Source organism: Pithys albifrons, chromosome 8 (assembly GCF_047495875.1).
Source record: "Pithys albifrons albifrons isolate INPA30051 chromosome 8, PitAlb_v1, whole genome shotgun sequence".
Taxonomy (NCBI): Eukaryota; Metazoa; Chordata; class Aves; order Passeriformes; family Thamnophilidae; genus Pithys; species Pithys albifrons.
Window position 1 is genome coordinate 20,291,616 of NC_092465.1, and position 18,145 is coordinate 20,309,760.

The following is an 18,145-nucleotide window of genomic DNA, read 5'->3' on the forward strand; positions in this document are numbered from 1 at the left end:
TCACCAAAGACAGAAGTCTGTGTTTGCTCTGCTTGTGTATATAAACTGTCTCCTGCCTTGAGATAAGATAGAACTCAGTTATCAGACCTGTTGTAATTCCTTGCTATCTTCCCTCCATAAATTCCCGAGCTTACAATCAGTGACTGTTCCTGTAACTTAGCTAGAGTTGTGTAATTCCCTAGTTAAAATAAGTCCTCCCTAGGTTACCATAACTCTTCCTCCCTATTAGCATATGTCTCCCTGAAACCTTAAATTGTGATCAAGTGTTCAATAAAGTATTCCAGTTATGTCCCCATAGCTGGGATTGTTGTAGCTTTTACTGACCTTCACAGAGGAGAGGCAAGGTAAATTATTTATGCTGTTATGTGACTCTCATATGGACAAAATTTTTTCCATCTACAACTGTAAGTAATACAGGGACGGCAGCCATCCTACCTCAGCAAAACTCTGGGATGGTTTTCAGGAAGGAGAATGACAAGTGATTTTTGCAACTATAAAAAGCTTCAAAAGCAATGGACACTATGCAGGAATCCTCCAAGCTGGTGACACATCTTGGTCATAAGGACTGAACCATTACTACAGAGTATGTAGGGTGTGTTTCTTCTCCAACACTAGCTTTGCATTAGTATTGCTCTGTAATATCTCTCTAACAGAAACACAGGGCTCAAACAGCTGAGATGCCTGCTGGGAATCTGCATGCCCTTCAGCTGGTACTTTAGGAGGGCATGTGGATTCCATAGTAGCCACACTTGAGTATTGCTTGTGGTGTGGGTAAAACTTACCCTTTTACAAAGGTATGCATGCACAAATCCAAGGAGCTCTCAGATTGCCAGAGCTAACATATTTCAACTGATAGAATGAGAACTGAAAGCATCTGTTGTGCTCAAATAGGTAGCTAAGCAGTTAAAAGGAACATAATTATAATAAACTTAATTATTTAGCAATTTAAACTTTGAAATCAAAATAAAAACCAAAATACTAACTTGGAGGTATCCTAATACAAGTATAGCACAACCAATTCCTGCATAGTATCCTGCAAACCTGGTCATTTCTTGTTCAATGTCCAGCAGGCTGAAAAAAAAAAAAAGAATAAAAAAAACAGAAAAAAAGTTAGCAATACTGTTTTAAGTTTGATTTCTAATCTGGTGTGTCTTCAAGTTAGAGTCAGCTGGCAAATCAACTTGCTTTGCTAACAGAGGCACTGGTTCCCAATACTGCGGCTATCCCTAGCAATGGCTGTTTCCTTGCTCTGCCTGTTGCCCAGGGAGAGGGAGCTGGCAGGTACCAAAAAATCCTCTGCTGTCCTGGGGCAGCCCTAAAGTCTCTGGGACCCCTCCCCCAGGCTGCATGCTCCAAAACAGCACAGGGGAGAGGGGTTTCACAGAAAAACTGCACAGGTTTTCTTTAGATGTTGAATTTCCTTGCTTTGTGCCATTGTATCAACCAATAACATTCAGATTTCAACAGTGTTTCATAGGGAGAAATGAGGGCTGCTGAAGTCAATTCAAATATTACTTTGTACCATAAGCTTGCGAATTTGAAATGATAATTTGTTTTGTTACTCAAGTAGGAGTGTTAAATAACTCCTAATATCAGCGAAGGGCATTGAATTGCTGCTTTTGCATTTAGATTACTTCGAAGTAGGCATTTCAGGTTGTTATAGGTTATTTTTTTAGACAACTTCTTAGAAACATCCTACAGGCTTCAAGTTTTATTCCATTTTCGCAAAATTTTGGACACAGAAATTTTAAGCCAAAAGGGAACACTACGCACCTGACTTGATCTCTTGCAAAAAAAAAAAAAAAAACAATCTTGGAAGCAACTCAGGTGCCTGACAGAGATATCCCACATGACATCCTTGTCTCTAAACTGGAGAGATCACAGACAGACCGCTGAGTGGATAAGGAATTGGCTGGATGGTCACACTCAGAGAGCTGAAGTCAACATCTGAATGTCCAAGTGGAGACCTGTGATGAGTGGTGTTCCTTGGGGGTTGGTATTGGGACCAGGGCTGTTTCAAATCTTTGTCAGTGACATGGACAGTGGGACTGAGGGCACCTTCAGCTAGTTTCCTGATGACACCAAGCTGGGTGGTGCAGTCGACACACAGGAGGGACAGAACGTCATCCAGAGGGACCTTGACAGGTTTAAGAGGTGGGACCGAGTGAACATCATAAAGTTCAACAAGGCCAAGTGCAAGGTCCTGCACCTGGATCAGGGCAATCCCAAGCACAAACACAGGCTGAGCTGGGGCTAAATTAGGAGCAGCTCTGGGGAGAGGGGCTTGGGGCTCTTGGTCAAAGAATATCTTGATGTGACTCTGCAGTGTGCACTCTCAGCCCAGAGCCAGCTGTGTCCTGGGCTGCATCAAAAGCAGCATGGCCAGCAGGTTGAAGGAGGTGATTCTTCTCCTCTAGTCCACTCTCATGAGACCCCACCTCAAGTGCTGCATCCAGGGTGCCCCAGCATAAGCACATTGACCTTCTGCAGTGAGACCAGAGGAGGGCAAAGAAGATGATGAGGGAGCTGGAGCACCTCTCCTATGAAGACAGGCTGAAAGAATTGCGGCTGTTCAGCCTGGAGAAGAGAAAGCTGCGGGGAGACCTTAGAGCACCTTCCAGTACCTGAAGGGACCCTACAAGAAATCTGGAGACAGACTTTTTACAAGGGCACGGAGGGACTGGACAAGGGCAAATGGATTTAAACTGAAAAAGGACAAGTTTAGGTTAGATATTAGAAAGAAATTCTTCACTGTGAGGGTGGTGAGGCACAGGAACAGGTTGCCTGGAGAAGTTGTGGATTCTTCATCCTGAGAAGTGCTCAAAGCCAGTTTGGATGGGGCTTTGAGCAACCTGATTTAGTGGAAGGTGTCCCTGCCCATGGCAAGGGCCTTGAGACTAGATGATCCTTAAGGTCCCTTCTTACACAAACCATTCCATGGTTCTATGACTGTATCCTGTCTGGTGTGTAGTTGATGCTTCAGAGGAACAAAGGTGTGTAGCAAATTCTGTTTCTCTCTCTGCCAATCCAGCTTGGAAGGCTGGTTTCGACAGCCTGGAGCAAAATAATTTGGCCTCTTTATCTAGTAACCTTTATCTAGGTATGTGAATCACTTCTCGTGCTCTGAATTTCAAAGACCTTTAGAAAGTAACTTTTAATTCTAATTAAATATCTAATTAAATGTCACTCAGAGATTAGAAAACCCTTGGAACGATGCACTGAAACATGATTTTTAGGAGAGGTTACAGGTTCACATTTGGCTTTGGCAGATACATACATCTGAATTAATCATCTAGTCTCCATTTATTATAGTTAATGGGAAGAAACAGGCAGCCTTATAGAGCTGTTCATTTGATCTGCCTCAGACATCCACCATAAACTAATGAATTGTATTCTAGAAATGCTCATTTCTCTCAATGACAAGAGTTTAGCTAACTTGCTCAGAAGTCAGCAGGCACTGTAGGTAACTAAGTCCTAACCAGGATGACCAGAAGTCATTATTACCTATAGTGTAAGCAGAGAAAATATATTACAGAACTCAGGGATATAACATATCTATCTGTTATCAGAACAATCACAATCAAAGAATATTCTTGCTGACATCTACAGCTAAAAAACCAAGATCCAAGCCTTATGAATAGAAAATATAGGATTTAAGGGCTGAACCTTCAATAGCAATGCATTCTCTCATAAGCTATAATAACAATGGAAAAGAAACAAAAACATCCATTACTTACCCACATCTTATTGTGGCATTCTTTTCATTCTGATGAATTGTACCATTAATCCACATTATGGTGTTATTTACACATGTTTTGTTTGGGTTTTTAAGCTCTTGCATTTCAATGTCATATTCAATAAATGTGTCTGCCATTGCACCAAACACAAGCAACACAGCTGGTTGAGCTACTCCATGAACAACAGCACAGAAACTACCAACAACCATCATTAAAATCTCCGTAGATGAAGCAAATCGAAACTAAAGAGAAAAGAAGAAATACAGTCTCTGTTGAGAGGCAGTCTTCATACTGGTTGTATACTGATAAACCATTAATCACATGGATCAGATAAAATAAAAAACCATTCCCTTTAAATTTCTGTATCTTCAATACAGAAAGAAGGCTAATCTCTCTCTCCAATCTTATCTAATTGCATCTGTGATTACAGCCTCATAAATTATTATGAGCTCCCTTTTAACATGTGAATGAATGTATTATCATATAACATTAATAGCTCAATATCATTCCACATTATCGCCATTGCAGAAACTAGCTAAGAGATTAAGAATAGTAACTATAATTCATAGAGGGAGAGGGAAGGAAGGAAAAAGCCTTAGGGCACTATGCAGAGCCTCTGAATAGAGTTAGCTAGTTTCTCAGAAGTCTGAGGTGCTGTGGCAGAAAGCCAGCTAAACATCTCAGAGCAAGTTCTCTAGCTGATATTCTAAAATGTATTGGCTGAGTTAGCCAGTTGTGCATTGGCTCTTAATCTGGGAGAAATGTACACAAATGTGACAAAATATGTAGAAAAAAAAAAGACTGAGCTAAGTCCTATTACTGTACGTTTTCTATGGGTGTGCACACATGTAGCTGGTGACTCTGCAAAGATACAGCGATTTAAGTTACCTTTGTCATGATTTTGTGAAGTCTGATTCTCTGGCTGAAGTCAGATACAAATATACAGATTAAACTGTCCACTTAGATTATCTGTTTCAAATGCTATACATTTTGAAATAGAAGTGTAAAGAGAAATCAGAGCCTGCTGAAGAACCTCTGCAGGTTCTGTCGGTGCTATAATGTGTTTAAGAGAAGAAATTGTGTGAATTTGTAGAACATATGGAAAAGGGACATTAGGGCAAAGACAAGTTAAAGTGAAAAACAGCTAACATAAAAGAGAAATAAATAAAAGGTCTTTCTAAAAAAAAAAGTCAGAAGAAAACTGTAACACTACCACTTTTGCAAACCTTGCTTGTAAAGAGTCTAGGAATTCCCTTGTTTAAAAAAATCCCACACAGAAAATGTACAGATATGTGATATCCAACCTTTCAGCACATCTGAAGCAAACATACTATGTTAACTGAATGCACTTTGGTAGTTAAATATCTGTGCAAAACTGGCTACAGAATTCAAACCTCTCTGCTTGAAAGAATAGTCTTTTATGTGGACAGACAGTTCTCTCCCCCCAACTAGGAGCTGGGATACTTAGCCAGGTACAGTACAATAGATGTAACTAGTCCAGTACACAGTCAGGTCCCTGTAAGTTTAGACACATTACAGGCTAATTGCCTAGACTATGGGTAAAACAGAAGCAATAAGACCTCTTAACTGCATGTTTCTGGGTTTGACATCTCTTGGCTACGTTAATTTGAAAATTTATATGCACCCTATGGAATTACATCAAAGGCTAAACATATTATATATGGTATGGTACATCCACAAGTTTCTATGGCTACCAAATCATCTAATACCCACACAACAATTACAGGGGAGCTAAATTATCTGCTAAATATCACACAGCAAATGTTTTGCGGAAATAAGAATGAACCAAGGTCACCTAGATCCCTGTTGTGTGTCTTACCTCATTTCCACATATCTACCTGTAGGTTTAATATAATGTGTTTAATAGACAATTTTGACATAAGCATCGATAATCAATACCAAACTGCCAAGATGACAAAGGGTTCTATGAAATTCCCACTGAATTTATTGGCAGGATTTCAGACCAAAAGATTTAATCCTTAAGAGTTTGGCTTAGTCACAACTATTCCCCAGAACAACCATATTGGTTATTGTCACTTATGCTGCAGCACAATACACATCAAACATTTATAGCCATTATTTTCATTACCAGCCGAAAGAAGCCAACACGATCACTGTTTTCTTTCTTCTTTGATGACCTTCCAGAACAGAAAACATGGAATTATAAACTTGTATTTTAGTACATATTTTGTTCTATATGCACAATATGAAGAATTGAACTTAACTCACTTTTCACTTTTCTTCTCTGTGAAAGGTTCTTCATGTGTATAGAAATTCCTGGCAAAAGGCATAAGGTTTTAAATTATTACTTTTAGTCTCTTTATTACTTCTCAGAACTTACATTGTATTTGAGACATTTTGCCCAGGTTTATACTTTGTTTCAGAGGCAGCTCCTCAAAACACTGTTGCTATAATGTGGATTGTGGGTTCTTTGAGGTCAGTTAGAGAAAAACTTACCATCCAAATTGTTGGCTAATCCTCTCTTTAAGACAAAGAATGGTCCTGTTTCCATTCCTTCTTATATTCCCTGTATGTTCAGATTGCCATAGTGCAGTAGAATCTCTCACCCTACCATAGCTGGTTTTTTTCCCTCAATGTTGACATTTTGTGTGATCAGTTAAAAACAAAAGGAGTAGTTGACCTTTTATGGATGGGATCCATAAAAAGCAAGTGGTCATCACCTCTGTACATTCCATGGTGAATGGGTAGCAATATTCTAATTGTAGCAGGTTATTTTGTTTGGGGTTGGGTTTATTTGCTTTGTTTGTTTTGATTTGATTTTTAATGGAACAAATTAATTCAAGCTATATTTGTCGTAAACTGGTTTTAGAAATCACATCATAGAAAGCCTGAAGGAAGCTTTCCTTCAGGTATGTGAGAGCATATGGGTGTTACATATGAACTTGGGTTTGAAGATGCATGGGAAGACATGGTATACCCTGAATACTGGGCTAGTGCTCTCTGAGACTGGTGACCTGACAAAGACAAAAATTAAGAGATGCTCCAGCTTCCCCACTCTAGCAGTAGCTCTCAAGCTGTGTGCACTGTATTAGAAAGAACTGGCACAAATTATAGCAGCCATTAGGTTGTCCAGCCTGCAACAGACTTGTCCAAAGGTCTGAGAAGGAGGACACTCTTAATCGCATTTGGATCTCTGATTATCGCTGAAGATCAAATTCTCTGGATCATTTCAGATTTTAACTATTCAGAATTCTGCATTTAAATCTTAATATCTAAGCTCAAATGAAGCGATTTAATTCCTTTTGGTTTACAGTCTCACAGTTAAACTTCAAGGAAAATTAATCAAATTGACTAAAATTCCTGAAGAAACTAATTTCTGAAACTAAAAGCACCAAAGAAAGATAAATTTGAATATCAAAAACATTTTCAGAGGGAAGACCATATTTTGCTGGTGTTTATTTTTCAAAGGTTTCTAGGACTGCTTTGGTCTACCTGTTTCCATTGCATCAAATAAGGCAGTTCAACTGCTAGAGAACAACATATTTTTTAAAAAAAATATTCTGTCCATGTATCAGTTTGATCCAATGACATTAACTTCTTTGAATATTCCTAGAAATATTGATTGTTCCATTTGTGTACATGACTTACTCTGATGTCTTCAAGCCGTTACCTGTTAGAGGAAATAAATGCACAGTCTAGTTAATAATTATTGTTAAAGTACATAATCTTCTTTAGACATGTGAAATAGAAACCCCATGGGACCTGATCATTCCTAAGTTATAAGCATCATATTCCCACTAATGCATATAGAAACAGGGACATGGTTTACACTAAATATATTATTCAGGACTTTTGCCAAAAGTCAACTCATTTTCATTACAAACAGTTTGCTAACATTCAGCTCGTTCTCTTGGACACTGTCTCATCAAGGAATACTACTCCAGTGTCATTCCATGCATGCTGCCTGAAAGGAGGAGTGGCAGCTCTTCAGCCTTGCCCTCCAAAAACAAGAGATCACAAATCCTGTGGAAGAGGGGCAGTTGTGGCCCTGCAGCATCCAAAGAACTTGTCACATTGATGTCTACTCTTGGGGCATTGTCTAGGGAACCACAGCTTAGAGAAATGGAATTATACTGCAAGACATAATTATTCTGTAGGGAAATTCCTTGGTCCCCAGCAAAGGTCTGGATTTAGCTCCCTTTCACACAATGTTGTAAAAGACATCATACCAAAAGCACAGCTTGTGCTGTTAGGGGGCCCCAACACATCTGATCATAAGGCCTGACAGGGAAAATATTTGCTGTACATCACTTGAGATGACAATGAATAGAGCTAGTTTTATATCTGCATCACAATTTGGATAATCTAAGGGCACTGAGCATATCCACTTTACTCATTTATGATGCATTTGCCAGTTCAATGTCAGGTTCAGAACCATCACTTGCTTTTCAAGCAGTGTCTTCCTTTCTTCATATCTAGTGACACATTCCTGAGCATGCACAGGTCTGTCTCCCAGGGGAAACACAGAGGTACTTTGCCTCACAATTCACAGGGGATGCAAAGAAGTCACTGCAACCACAAATTTTGCTTCTATAATTTTTATACCTAGGAAAAGAAGGATTTTCCACTGTCTCCAGGGTTTTGCATATCCAAAGAACACAATTTTAGATGAGAAAAATTTGAGTTTGTGATTGAAGTAATAGCTGATCATGTTTCTTTTTTGGGATTAATAAGATAACAACTTTATTTTGCTTTACTTAACAAGTGGTATATTGGTTTTATTTTGTTCTCTTTGTTCCTTGGGATGGTAACAAAAAAACATGAGATACTGGAGGCAAACTCACTTGATAGGCAAGAAAACCACCCCAAATGTGAAAAGATGAATAGTTTTGGTCCCAGTAGAAGGTCTTTTGCCAAAATCCCGTAACAAGTAAAAGCAACAAGTGTGTAAAATAAACTAGCAGACAAAAAACAACTCCACAAACCAGGCTGGCTGGGAGCAGGCTGGGAGTTCAAAGTTAAGTGGCTGGAAGAGATGAAGAGTTTTCTGTCCCAGAAGCAGCATATATCCCTCTAACCTCAACATTTCCTTTTTCTCATCATTCCTCCCCACCTCTCCACCCACAATGGAATCCACAATGCCTTGTGCATTGAAACTGCCTCTAATTCACAGCCTGGGTGAGAGGGTTTAACAACAAAACACACAGGAGGTGAGTGGGGAGATCTGTTCTGCTACAAGCACACAGATGGCGACTCATTCCAGCAGGGTGCAAAGCAGTGTGCTGGGGTATCAAGATATACTGGGGACAGACAATGTTTCAAAAAACATTCATATAGGGTTTTTTCACAATCATGAAGCTGAAGTTGCTGCTGCTGTATTTCAAACTTCAAAATAAGCTGCAGAATCTACTGTGTCAACTTTGATTATAAGAATAACTTCCTGCACTCTTATCAGCTGTAACAAAAGCTTTGAAGTTTGTACAAAAACAGACCTTTGAATCTGTGCAATAGATTATCTGGTCTAGGAGAATAGTCCCAGCAAAGTAAAAGACATTTGATGAGAATTCTTAGAAACCAAATAAATTACCTGGCTAGCACAGAGAGACAGAAGGTGGGAACATAACACCTTCCACACATTAAACTCTTGTTCAGTTTCTAATGTCAGAGAGAAAAAAAAAGCACATGTACTGTCTTCTAATGGAACAGCTGCTTTTATGGTTGCAGGTATCAGTCACTCTCTACAAAGATAACCAAAATCAAGGCTTAATCTAAGCTCAGACTGAATACTCCCAATGTGTTCAGACTCCACTGTTATGCCCATGGCAGTCCTATGAAACATTCTATTACAGATAAAGATTGGAAGGAAATCCCAAATCCAAGCAATGAATAACAGATTTGAAATACAGACTTAGCATCAATCAGCAGATGTGAAGTTTTCAAAATACCAAGAGACACTGCAGTTCAAGTTGTAATGGGACACTGCTGCTATACAGCAGAGAGAGAGGCTTGAAGAGGACTCTTTTATTAGTATCAGCCATAAGGTCTTGAGAAAGTATGATTTTTAACTGAAATTTCATTATCTGCTTGATTCTGTGAAGAATTTTGCTGCATGCCACAAGTTTTAACAAAAGGCAGCTGTATGGTTCCCAAGGAATGAAAGAGGCTGAGGCTGGACTGCCTTAAACCTGAGCTGTTGTCTAGGAAGTGGGAAAAACCCACTTTAACTCAGTATGGTTTGCTTTATCTTTGTTGGTGAAAATTAGTTCCAGCAGAGAGGGACTATCTTTCAACACGAGTCTCCAGTTTCCTGGATGTAGTCTGTCATAAAGTATTTCAAGTGAAATAAAACTGCATAGTCTTTATGACTGCCCAGATTGATTGTTCTAACAATACATCTGATTAATTAAAAGGGAACCCACTATAAGAAAACAATCCTCCTCCTCAAGCTGTTTTGTTCAGAGCTGACTCAAGAAGACCTATTTTTACAATGAAGCAGGTGAAATTGGGATTGATTGTCACATTTGTAAATCCCAGTAAGATCCTTGTTTAGGGCATAAGCTATTTCATGCATAGTCTGAAGCTTTTCACTCAGTCCTATAAGAATGTTTTTAATGAAAGCTTAAACACTTCCAGGATTAGACCACAGCTGTTAGGGAACTTGAATAAATGTATGTATGTTTAGTGCTTAGAGAATCTGGCATATCTGAGTGCTGGAATGCTTTTGTTAACCTTTTTTACTCTATGTGAGAAGTATCTATATAGCACTGTATTGCAGTTAATCTTCCGTTATGGGCTATTGCAGTGTTTTCCTTTGAACTTTATGTAAATATTTAGCACCCTCTTTTTGTTGGTTTTTCTCAAGTCATATAAACAAAATTCAAAATATTTAGCAGTTTATGTTTCTCCTTGACTGTTGCTAGCAAAATGGGAAAATGCACATTGCAATGGGAAAATGGAACAAAAGACAAGCTCTGATGAGAAAAAGGAATGCAGATCTTCACTAAGGAACAGCTCATAAGAATTCTGCGTAGTATGACTATGCATATGAGCATTTGCTAAAAGAAACTGTGGAAGGCAACAATTTTTACTTTTTTTCCTCAATAAAATTTTTTACTTGTACAGCAAAATGCTAAGTGTAAAAGCCTATGTAGGTACCTTGAACTCATTAGTCGATACGTAAATATTGTCCATGAGTAGGGATTGTTCCATGTAGTTTTTTACAGAAAACCTTTTTTGCAGGCAGCATACCCATAACTCTGTATTTGTTCCACAGACAATTTGCTTTGTATTCTGTAGACTTCTTGCTTCGCTTAGGCCACCCACCACCTGTTTTACATGCTTTATAGAACAAGGAATAAAATTCTTACATTTGCCATCCAATTCGAAAGCATAATTATCCTCTCCCAATCTCTTGATGCTGCGCAGCACCACCGGGTCAGACATGATGATTATTTACTTCAACCACAAGTCCTGCAAAGAGATGGTGGGGCAAGAGCAAGAATATCAGCATACATTTGTCTGTGAACATAAAACTATACTATGTTAAACTCATGCTTACCTCCCTTTTGCCCTCATGATCACACGGCAATGCCACTGGTTACAGCACAAGTTAAAACAGCACAGCTATGACAGACTCAGTGAAACTACAGAGTAGAAAAACAGCTGAGGGCAGAGTGCCCGACTGCCCCTGAGCACAAGGGCCCTGACAGTAGTAGTGCCTCCTGCCTCGAGCAAAGACTGCTCCCGGGGCTCAGCAGCCACTGCAAACAGCTCTGCCCTCACTGATGGCTCTGCTAAAGAAACCACTGCCTTTGTGCCCGTGACATCTGCAGGTTACAGATTGAGAGAATAATGTACAGGTCCTGCCTCAGTTATGAGGGAGCAGCAGGCGGGTGACCTGCCCTGCCTTGTGCTGTCCCAGCTGGCACAGCCAGCAGGAAAGTGATGGGGGAGAACTGAGGGACAAGGGTGGACAAGGGGGGCACAGGGTCACACCGACTTCTGTGCCATCACCACCACAGCTGTGCTCCCACAGCCCTTGGCTACCACATCTGCTCTGGACAGTTTTATTCCTCACTGGTCACACTGACATGCTAAGCAGATCTCATGCATGAGAAGAAATAAGGAGACAAAGTGCTTTTTTTGTTGAAAAAGCACTTTTGTGAGGCAGAATCTGGCAGTAGTTAGGCCTGGCACCAAGGAAAAAGGGCTAGAGAAGCCCTCCCCAAAACATGCCCTTTCATAACTGAGGTCACCTCATCCACACCTTTGTTTAATGTACTATGCCCCAAAACATAGTAACAATATCTTCTTCCAGTCTTTAAACATCAATGTTTGCTTGATTATACTTCTGTATAAACCTCTCACAACCTCTCATTTTAGGCATATTACAATGCATTCAGATAGCAAAGCTGCTGTGCTACAGACGCACTTCCACAGATTTCTTGTGCTACACCACCTGACCTCCCAGCCAGGTGGGGTTTTACCTATGGAGGCCTCTAAAGGAACCACTTACTTCCCTTTAATAGCATTAAAACTACTAAGATCCTTCATACTGGCAACAGCTGTGTGATGAGCTACCACCAGGCAGTTCCTTATAGGTGGGAAGGATTGAGAAGCAGCTTGGCTTTGAAATTACCCAAGGATGAAGGAAATACACCCATTCCTATATCAAAATGGAGCAACATAAAGGTCTAGTCCAGCGGCTCAAGATGCCTATGTGACTTTCAATCATTTTACTTACTATAAATGCCCAACCTGTCATTTTTAGTTACTTTTCTTTCCAATTTGGCTTTCAAGAACTGCTGAATCCCAAACCAATCCTTCTCTTTTTATCCTTTCCCCCTGAATTTTATGAGTACATCTCTTGGCACTTCACTGAAACATCACTAAGGCAGACTGGAAAGACCAAACTCTCTTGATTAATTCTAAGCATCAAATGCAGAGTTCAGTTATTCTTACTTCATTTTAACTAATGTTTATCAAAGATGCCTGAAGCACTCTCTTGGCAATTAGTGCTTCAGCATCCTTATTGCTAATATATTTTTTTCCTAATGTATTATCTGAATCTCTTACTTCTTGTGCAATTCACAAAGGAGAAGAAACATAATATTCCTCTTCACTTTGTAAGTAGGCTGTATTTATGTTAATAATACTAGAAAGTCCCCTCTTCAAAGAAAGAAAGCAACTCATTCCATTTTCCTTGGTTGGGTGTATTTCTTAAACATCTGATCATTTTCCCTGGTCTCCTCTGGATTCTAGCACATCTTTAATGAAGTGATGAGTGCATAATTAGCACTATAACACCAACCTTACCAATACTGGGCAAAAGAGAAAGATTATTTCACATGTCATGGATTATATTCTTATTTATGCAACTGAATGTCTTATTTGTGAAACAGTTCCAGTAAAACAAATAATCCAAAATGTAAAAAACCTCAAACACTAACTTGCAAAGGGAATGCAGCATTTGGCTTAAATTGTCCCAAAGTAAAAATACACGTACCTTTCAGGATCAGTTCAGGAAGTTTCATATTAAACATGACAGATTTATTACTCACCTGTGGCTGCGAAAAATCATAGAATCATAGACAAATTGCAAGGACCCTGTTCAATTAGTCCGTGAAGCTCCCAACCATTTCCCAGTGTATTTGCATTATTCTAACCCATTTGTCAGAACTGAATCTTTAAACCGGGCATTGGCTATTTGCACCCGTGTCAATAACCTTTCAGTCACAATGTTCACAGTTCATTGACATCCAATGGTTGTTTAAATTTGACTAATGCAATCTCACAACATGAAGTCAGGGCACTTGGAAAGCAATTATACAGGAGGAGACCAGACATTCTCTGGAAAACAACTCACAATGAATTATTATAGCATTACTTTATCAGCATATTGTGTACACTATTGTCCCTACTATAAATAGGAACATCAGTGGAATGACACAAAAACTGGTTCAGAGATTAAGCTAAATTCAGATTTGAAACTTGCTCAAAAGCTTTGTTTTTTAACCCATAGCTTGCCTTTCTCCCCATGGTTTCTAGTTTTTTACAATTTTTCTTTGAAATTAAGATTTTATAGCCTGGAAGCCCCTGAGTAGTAGTGAATTCTTGCTGGAGATGAGTCTTCCATGGATTTTTCAAAAAGGGACACTGGTGAGGACAATGCTATGACCTCAAAAAATAACACCACAGAGTTTAGAGGGAAATGGCAGACAGGGTTTAGTTCCTCTCTGAAACCAGTTATGGCTACAGAGGGCCCTGACTGATAGGACAAGATAGACACAATGTTTTAGTCGCAGTGACTGTCAGCTCTCCTCAAGTCTTCTGCCCCCTCAACTTTCCATGACAAAGCCTCATGCCCAAAAGTACATCATGATTAAATGCTAACCAGAGCAATTTTCCTTGTTTAGCATCATAACTAAATGCAATCCTGGTGTCTTTTCCCACTATCTTAACAAAAAGAGGTCTACATCTATACCACTGTATACAGTATAGCTTAGAGAATAACACTATCTGAGGTAACATCACAGTGATAATCATCTGCTCCACCACAGTGCAGAGCCAGAGGATAAAAAAAAGTTACTTGCAGTCCAGGGCATGGGATTGGAAAGGCTAGATGAAAAATTAAAAGGTGGAGCTGATAAGAAATATTCTACATAAGACACTTCAGCTTAAATATTTTTTTATATAAGTTTGGGGATTTTAGTTATAAGATTTAAGTTTTGGTTGGGGGGGGGCTTTCTGGTTTTACGTATGAGAAAAGCCCAGTTCAAAGCACCACTCCAGTCATGCCTAGTTCTGGCTTACTTTATGCATATGTATGAGGAGTTCCTGCTTGCTTTATGCATATGTATTACATTCCTCTGTCCATTGCTTTGCATGTACTGACACAGCACGGGAGGAGGAGTGGGTCATGCACTGCTAACCCCTCACTCCCTGCTAGTGTTAATAAACAAATACCTGCTGCTTAACAGAGCAAAACTCTTTGAGCAGTTCTTTATTGTTCGGGATTTACCAAGAATTTCGACATCATTTCAGACTCATTCACCTCTGACAGCTTCTTTGGGAGCAACTTGGCCAAAGGTAATTCAATGCCTTTGCTTCTCAGGGTACTTGAGCAGAGCTCACTCACACTTGCACACAAAGTTGTCCAGCACCTCCAGACAAGATCTCGTTTGCCAAAGACAGAATATAATTTTAGCTTTACACAAATTACTTCAGTCTTCTCACTGAAAAACTTTGCTCATCTAAGCACTCCAAAAGTGTGTGCAGACTGTGTTTCAAACTGCTAATGAAGCAAGTTAAGGCAATGATGAATTGGAGCCAAGACAATAGGCTACCACAACCATTTTGAAGGGCTCTGCTCCCTTGTAAACCTCTGCTTCTTTCAAATCATCCTTACAAAAAGCTCTGAAGATTAATAAATTCTGACCTGACTTTAGGACAACAGCCATAAAAATGAATCTCTGCTGAAAAATCATCCATCTGCATATAGGAAAGGGGAGAATATAAAGCACTCCCTTCTGGTCCCACTCCCACAGTGTCACCTTCCCCTTTTACAGCTGCTAGTGGAAAAACTAGCCAAATCCACTCTATCTCCTCAAGTCCTCTTGCACTTTGTTTCCTTCTGATGTCCTGGAAAGGAAAAACTCTGTTTCTCTTGCTAGAGTCAGCCCCTCAGTGAATGAAGAATTAGCCACTGAACTAAAACAGTGGAGAGCAGGACTTCAGTAAATTGAGGAGACTGAGGGCAGATGCTCCCACCCCCAATTCTCATCGGGGACACAGGCAAAGTCTCTGAAACTTGGTACATTATAGATACTTTTCAGTTCATGAAATATGAGCAATACTGTCAGGATAATTACTCTCAATCACGGTCTGAGTAGAAAGGATACATTTTGCTTACAGCTCACATCATTTTAACACCTCTTTGCAAAGGAAGAAAAAGATCACAATTCATTGGGCCAAAAGTAGTAAAATATCTGCTGTTTCCCCAATTTGAGTAGCTGTTTATTGCAGCATATTAGCACTGCAAATGAAGTTATTACCTCTCCTCTGGATTTTCCCAACAGTTCATAAGAGAAAATGAATCAAAAAGAATCATAGTGATTCTCATACAGATAATTTATCAGTAACAATGAAAGCCCATGTGCTTTTTAGGCATAGGACTTCTCAGCTCTAAACTGTAATCTATAACCTACTGATCTTTATTGCAATATTGACAACAGCCAATAGCAACAATCAAACAAAATACTTCCTAAGCTTCCAAAAGACAGAAATTTCACACTGAGTGCTCACAGTGGTGGAGGAGTAGGTAGCCACAGTTTCCCCCCAGGTGAATAGATTCAGTCTGCCACTGCGGGTTGTAACTTCAGATGAGCAGCTTGTTTCTGTGATTTGCACTAAAATCTGCATGTGAGCACAGTAGTCTGGACTCTCTTGTCTGACAGAAGGCACTGAAAAAACAGCTCTTATGCTTCCTAATTTATTTTGTAACTACTCATGGCCAAATTATTTTCTGCAACTAGCACACAGTAGTTCCAGGGCCAAGAAGTTAACACTGCATTTTTCAGTGGAGTAAAAACCCCACCTTAATTGCACCCCTTACAGTGAAAGCACCTCAGACTGCCAGAACTGTACAACAGATCTCAATATCATAGTACACTTCTGCTTCTGCACAATGTTTTATCTTCCTGACCTCTGACAAGCAGTGGAAACATTTTGTTTGCTTATTTCTCCCAGGTTTTGATTTTTTTTTTCTGCACATGCTATCACAATTCTTTCACTTAAATAGTATGAAGATGGAAGTAAAGGGAACTCTCAATAAAGGCAAGTTACATTTTTCATCTGAGACCCTGATTTAAGATAAGAGACACTTGAAATAAAGTAGATAGAGTTCGCAGCTTGAATTATTAGACAAATGACTTCCACATCTGTTCTTGGGAGTGTCACTTGTAAATACTGTTTATGAGATTTATCTAAAAAAATAATCATAGTATAAAGGTATTTAGAGGACTCTTACAGGGGCACAGACTGGAGGACTGGGGGCTGCAGGGAAGCCCAGGACACACACACAGCAGGTCAGGTTAACAGAAACCCACATGCTGTGTCTTCCTCCATTTCTTGGCACAGCAGCAGCTATACAAACATGACTTAGTCGTTTTGTACAATGCGACATGAATTCTGCACTGAGCTTAACTGATTTCTGATTTACGCTATCAAAAATGGGATGATGCCAATCCCATATGATGTGTATGTATATTATTTCCTTCAACACAGCATGACTTTAAAAAGAGATTACTGGCCTTTCCAAAGATCTTTAGCAAGTGTTCCACAAGGAAACCTCTTTTTTAAACTTAGAAGCTTGACTTCATCTTTTGATGGCTGGGTTTTATCATTTTTGCTGCAAGCAAAAAGCTGTACATTGATAAGAAATCTATTTCCCTTTCTTTCTCCCCTACTCAAACTACATTTCTTCATACTGAAATGGGGAATAGCAGACTCTTTTCCTTACAGTGAAATCTGGAAAGTACCTAAGGGCACATTGGAGACATTTCTATGAGGGTGACTTTCCCTTGTTATGAAAAGTAGGAAGTTCAAGTTACTGACTGATGGGAGCAGACAACTCCAGGTGGGAGAGTGGCACAAAGAGAAACAAACCTATTTCTTCTCCTGTGGTTTAAATCATGACCAGAGACACTAAGCCATAGTATGTTTGTTTCTTGGTCACAAAAATATGCTACACTGAAATTAGAAAATACTGCCTGGAGTAGGTACAGCAGGGAGGGCAGGATGTGGGCAGAGAGGGACTTACCACCACTAGTAACTCACCTTGTTTCTATAGTCAGTCAGCCTCTCACCATCTGCTCTCAGAAATTAGCAGAAGCAGGACATGCACTTATTATCCCATTGATCCTACCCAAGTCTGGCAAGTGGTAATTCTTCTACATTCAAAATACTTCTGCAAGTGAAAATAGAAGAGATAGCAACAACACTTCCAAAAAAACCACCATAAATTTTAAATGTAAACTGTTGCTTTTATATCCAAATTAAATGATTCATCATGTTAAAATTAAACAACTCTTTCAAAAAGGCATCTTTCAGTGCCTGCCTCACCCTCTGGGCAACCAAGCCCCTGGGTCACCTTGCCTGTTCCTGCCTGAAGTTGGCATGTCCATGTGTGCCTGCCTCTCCCCTGTGCCTTGGTTTTCTCAGTCACTCTTGACTGCCACCAAACAAATGCCTTTGGGGCTTCTTACCACCCCTATCACTCTCCCTCTTGGAAATTACAGAAAAATACGCTTCTTCTTGATGGGCCCTTTGGTTTGTTTTTGGTGTTGTTTTTTATTTTTCATTTTTGGTTTGTAGCCCCTATAGAAAATTGTAGGCAGATCTTTACATTGCAAAGTTGCCTCAGCTGA

At 39.6% G+C, this 18,145-nt stretch overlaps 1 protein-coding gene across 9 annotated transcripts in view; it reads right to left on the bottom strand.

Annotated features, from left to right (window-relative positions):
• The window catches only part of ABCB11 (ATP binding cassette subfamily B member 11), a 64,043-nt gene that overhangs the window by 33,078 nt on the left and 12,820 nt on the right, over positions 1-18,145 (bottom strand). For 6 of the 9 annotated variants that reach the window (XM_071562139.1, XM_071562138.1, XM_071562142.1 and 3 more), the window contains 7 exons: positions 17,556-17,685; positions 11,087-11,189; positions 7,368-7,389; positions 5,988-6,035; positions 5,848-5,896; positions 3,738-3,979; positions 984-1,071 (listed from right to left, as the gene is read on the bottom strand). In XM_071562139.1, the coding sequence (XP_071418240.1) occupies positions 984-1,071; positions 3,738-3,979; positions 5,848-5,896; positions 5,988-6,035; positions 7,368-7,389; positions 11,087-11,162 (525 nt within the window). In that variant the 5' untranslated portion in view covers positions 11,163-11,189; positions 17,556-17,685. Of the gene's footprint in view, positions 1-983; positions 1,072-3,737; positions 3,980-5,847; positions 5,897-5,987; positions 6,036-7,367; positions 7,390-11,086; positions 11,190-13,279; positions 13,391-17,555; positions 17,686-18,145 lie in introns of those variants that run through there. The other 3 variants (XM_071562140.1, XM_071562148.1, XM_071562147.1) reach the window with 2 other exon arrangements.